Raw genomic sequence first — 4,133 nt, 5'->3', positions numbered from 1 at the left:
GGCTCTATCCTCCTATTCCCTTCAGCTACAAGAAGGAAATACGCAACAACATTTTACTAGATGGAACCCATGGGAAGAAGGGATCAATGCTTATATATTTTATTTATGCAAGAAATCGGATGGAGAGCATGTGGGGTAAGGATTGCAAGGAATTCAAGCCCAAGAGATGGATTGGTCAAGATGGAATTTGCATAGGGGAATCAAATTATAAATATATCGTCTTCATTGTCGAGCCTCTTCTATGCTTGAGAAGGGAGATGTATTATGTTAATATGAAATTTTTTTGGTTGCTCTCCATTACCACATGAGAACCAATCTCGAGAACCTCGTGAATCCCAAGCTAGGGCTGACTATCTTAATGCAATATGGCCTTAAGGTAATGTTATAACCAAAAGATGATGTTGTTTTGATGCAAAATTAATGGCTCGACTAATATAAAAAAAGAGAGTGGATAATAACATGTAACGTAAAAAGAGATGCAACTAATTTGGATCATGGTTTGGCATCTATTTAATGTTTTCATGATTTTCTAGAAGTCATGGTTTGGTGGTTGTTCAATATTTTCTTGATTTCTAAAAGTATTTATGGTTAGTAATGTTTGTGTAATAAGAATGTATATTGTTGATGATTTTAATGTGAAGTTTGTTAATTTTGTGCTCATGATAGGAATTCAATGATGATACCCATCGATATCCATTGTATTCTTATAAATATGAATTACATAATTTTATTCCAACTCCATTGTATTCTTATAAATATAAATTACATAATTTTATTCTAATTCCTTCGATGGAAGAAGGATATTGCTTCATTCTTGTGTTTAATTTTTAATTTTCATTAGTCATATTTATTAGCACCTTATATCTCTCATTTTTCTAAATCAACTTCAAAATTATTATTTAAGAAAATAAAAAAATAGAGAAATATATATATATATATATATATATATATATATATATATATATTATATATATATATTGTTTTTTTTAGATTTTGATTTAAAAAAAACTATTTAGTTTATGATATAGAGAAATGTGGAAATGTTGAAAGACTTCTATCTTACTTATTATTAATAGATTATTTTAGTTTGTGTTGTTTTTCTTGAATAGAGATGGAAAACCAACTTGCATTTGCAAATAGTAGCAGTAGTAAATATCCCCACCACAAATTGTTCAAAAATTCTCACAAAATAGTGCTTCCTTTAATCCTCTTTGATCTTCTATGAAAGCATAGCATATCCCAACTTATTTACAATAATCATTGTTCCAAAGATATTTTAACCAAAAAAATAATAAAACAACCAAGAGAACTAACAAACATTAGATAAACAAGACATCAATAAAATTAAAAACAAACTCCACCATTTCCATCCCAGGGTTACATTCTAGAATTCATAAAATATGAAAGAGTTAAACTGCATTTCGAAAGCCTTTTTAGACAACTCATCTGCTTTTTTATTTAATTCCCTATAAATATGTGTGGAGGAAGTCCACTACAATAAAAGCAAGGTGAGGCTTTAGACAACTCATCTGCTTTTTTATTCAATTCCCTATAAATATACGTGGTGGAAAGCAAGGTGTTTTGAATTCTCTACGGAAAAAGACCTAAACAAGCAATTTGATTAATAGATTTTTGGTGTGCCCAATCGATCACTATTTTGGACTCCCCATCACCTTAATTTTATTTTTCCCAACTTCTTTCTGAAATAAAGGAGGGACCATAAACCAAAGAATTTGACTTTTGCATTTGTACCCCCTTCCTCTAACATAACCACTATGAAAATAATATATTTGATTGATGTATTTAATGCTACTCTAGTGCGTGCCCGATGAGCTTGCATCATATGTGTTGGGGGAGAATGGTTCAAGGTAGAGTGGCTGCCACATAACAGTAGATAGAGAGTCTCCATTCTCCTTTTAACACGTTTCATTCCTGAGAATTCGTTAACTTGGGTTGCATTCTTTTATCGAGGAGAGTCATCTTCTGGGTCATTGTTTTCATAGCCCACAAGATTCCCCATATTGATATTGTATCCCTTAATCTCACTCTAACAAAGCTGATCGACCTCTTGTGGGTTTCCGCAGGTCTATCTGTTGATAGTCCGACGTAATACCAACATATTTGTAACGACATTGCTTTGGGCATGCCATATCCCTAAACAGTAATAAACATTGTGATCGCTTTCTCCCCAGTCTTGGGAGCTCATGTTTCAAATGCTCAGGTATGTCGGGAATTAAACGTGTCAATAATTTCCATTGTTTCCATCCAAAGAATGTGTTGATTAGCATTGTAACTTAACAGGTTGGAGTCTTTGGCGAGAGTGGGCTTTAGAATGAGAAGTAGTAACCACATTCATTTGCATGGGCGCGTCCAGAGGTTTTACTTTATCCCACATTGGTAGGTCCTGGAATTTATTGCCTTTATATAACCCAACATTCTCAATCACAATCGACAATTTGAGCAATGTATTGGTTCTTTCGTGAGCTCCTATATTGGCGCCTTGTATGGGCGCTAGATTTGGTGTACTTTGACTCGTTTTATTGTTGAAATTCGGTGCCTTGGCTTGTGACTGCTAGATTTGGTGTACTTTGACTCGTTTTATTGTTGAAATTCGGTGCCTTGGCTTGTGACTGCAAAACTTTGACATGGAATTTGTTTTTATTGCTGAAATGAAATGCAGTGCCAAGGCACTGGGAAACTTTGACATGGAGATTGTTTTTATTGGTGAAATGTGGTTCCTTGGCATTGCAAATGTTGTGCCTTGGCTTGTGACTGCAAAACTTTGACATGGAGATTGGGTATTGAGGGAAATAATATTTAAAAAATATCTAGCAATAAAAATATCTATATTTACAAAAAAAATTCCATTTCTCCAACTTTGGGAACAACATCACCTAGTAATAGTTTTTTTTTTCACAAGAATTGGAGTATATCTAGCGGTGCCTTGGCTTGTGACTGTAAAACTTTGACATGGAAATTGGGTACTGAGAGCAATAATATTTAAAAAATACTTATCAATAAAAATGTCTGTACTTTTCTTAGCGTTGAAGTTTAGTTTTAATTTTTCGGAACCGGAGCTCCTGCACCCTGCCCTCCCTTGGCCCCTACGGATCTCTGTAGGCCTTCTACCAGTAGCCCCTGCTGCTGGGCTCTCCGTCTCTGATTTTGGCTTGTCCACGCCTCGACTGTTACTGTGATCTTGATTCGGCTCTCGGTCCGTTATGGCCCCTCCGGAGGCGCCACTGGAGGAGGCTTTCCAGCAAGCGTTTTCCGACCTGGTTCGTTCTCTTCCGCCTCAGCGAAATCATCCCTCAGTTACGAAGTTTGTGAAAAAACTGGAAGGGTTGCAGGAAGTTTCTCTGCCTCCAACCTTACCCCGTATGGTTGCACTTGCCTTAGCTGAAAGAGGCCTTATTGGACAATTTACAGGTCTCTGGCCCTCTCCAAAAATAGTGCAGAGGTGGGTGGAAAGGAACTGGTCAGACAAAACTCAAGGGAAAATCTCTATCAGATTTTGTGGAAAAGGATACTTTACATTTCATTTTGAAACTAAGGAAGATAAGGACCTGATCTTTCGTAATGGGCCTTATTTTATGGATTCCAGAGGACTGTACCTCAATAAGTGGACTCCAGACTTTGATCCGGAGCTGGATATCCCCAGTGTTGTGCCTGTTTGGGTCCGTCTTCCACACCTCCCCTTGCACTGTTGGGGAGATGAGTCAGTGCGTGCTATAGGGAATGTTGTAGGGAAATATATTGACTGGAGCGAACCTAAAGACAACATGCAAGCCTGTGCTCGCATTTGTGTTGAAGTTGATTTGGGGAAATGCCTGCCAGAAGCCATCAAGCTAAAGGTGGATGACTGAACCCACATTCAGTAGCTTGACTATGAACAGATCCCCTTCAAGTGTAAGGTATGTCACGAATATGGCCACTTTGCAAATTGATGCTCTAAACTTCTTAATGTAGACAGTTCTCCACAAGAAAAACAATGGGAAACAGTAAAAAAAAAAAAAAGACAACCCCTAATACCATCCCTACTCATGAAGCTGGCCCTATCCCTCATCCCCCTCCCAATCCCCCTCTCAATCCCACTACCCCATCTCCGCCCCCCTCCTCCTCCCTTCCTCCCC

At 37.3% G+C, this 4,133-nt stretch overlaps 1 protein-coding gene across 1 annotated transcript; it reads left to right on the top strand.

Annotated features, from left to right (window-relative positions):
- The first annotated feature begins 3,221 nt into the window (after positions 1-3,221).
- Positions 3,222-3,866, top strand: LOC149178093 (uncharacterized). Its single transcript, XM_089421978.1, has one exon. It carries the CDS (start codon positions 3,222-3,224, stop codon positions 3,864-3,866), a length of 645 nt encoding a protein of 214 aa, XP_089278104.1.
- Positions 3,867-4,133: the final 267 nt, after the last annotated feature.

Source organism: Pinus tabuliformis, chromosome 4_1 (genome assembly GCF_031772625.1).
Source record: "Pinus tabuliformis cultivar Carrire ecotype Pingquan chromosome 4_1, CPIR1, whole genome shotgun sequence".
Lineage (NCBI taxonomy): Eukaryota > Viridiplantae > Streptophyta > Pinopsida > Pinales > Pinaceae > Pinus > Pinus tabuliformis.
This window is presented reverse-complemented; position numbering and strand designations above follow the sequence as displayed.

Excerpts from the sequence above, each read along its gene's own strand:
- LOC149178093 (XM_089421978.1), top strand. The coding sequence starts at position 3,222 with ATGGCCCCTCCGGAGGCGCCACTGGAGGAGGCTTTCCAGCAAGCGTTT.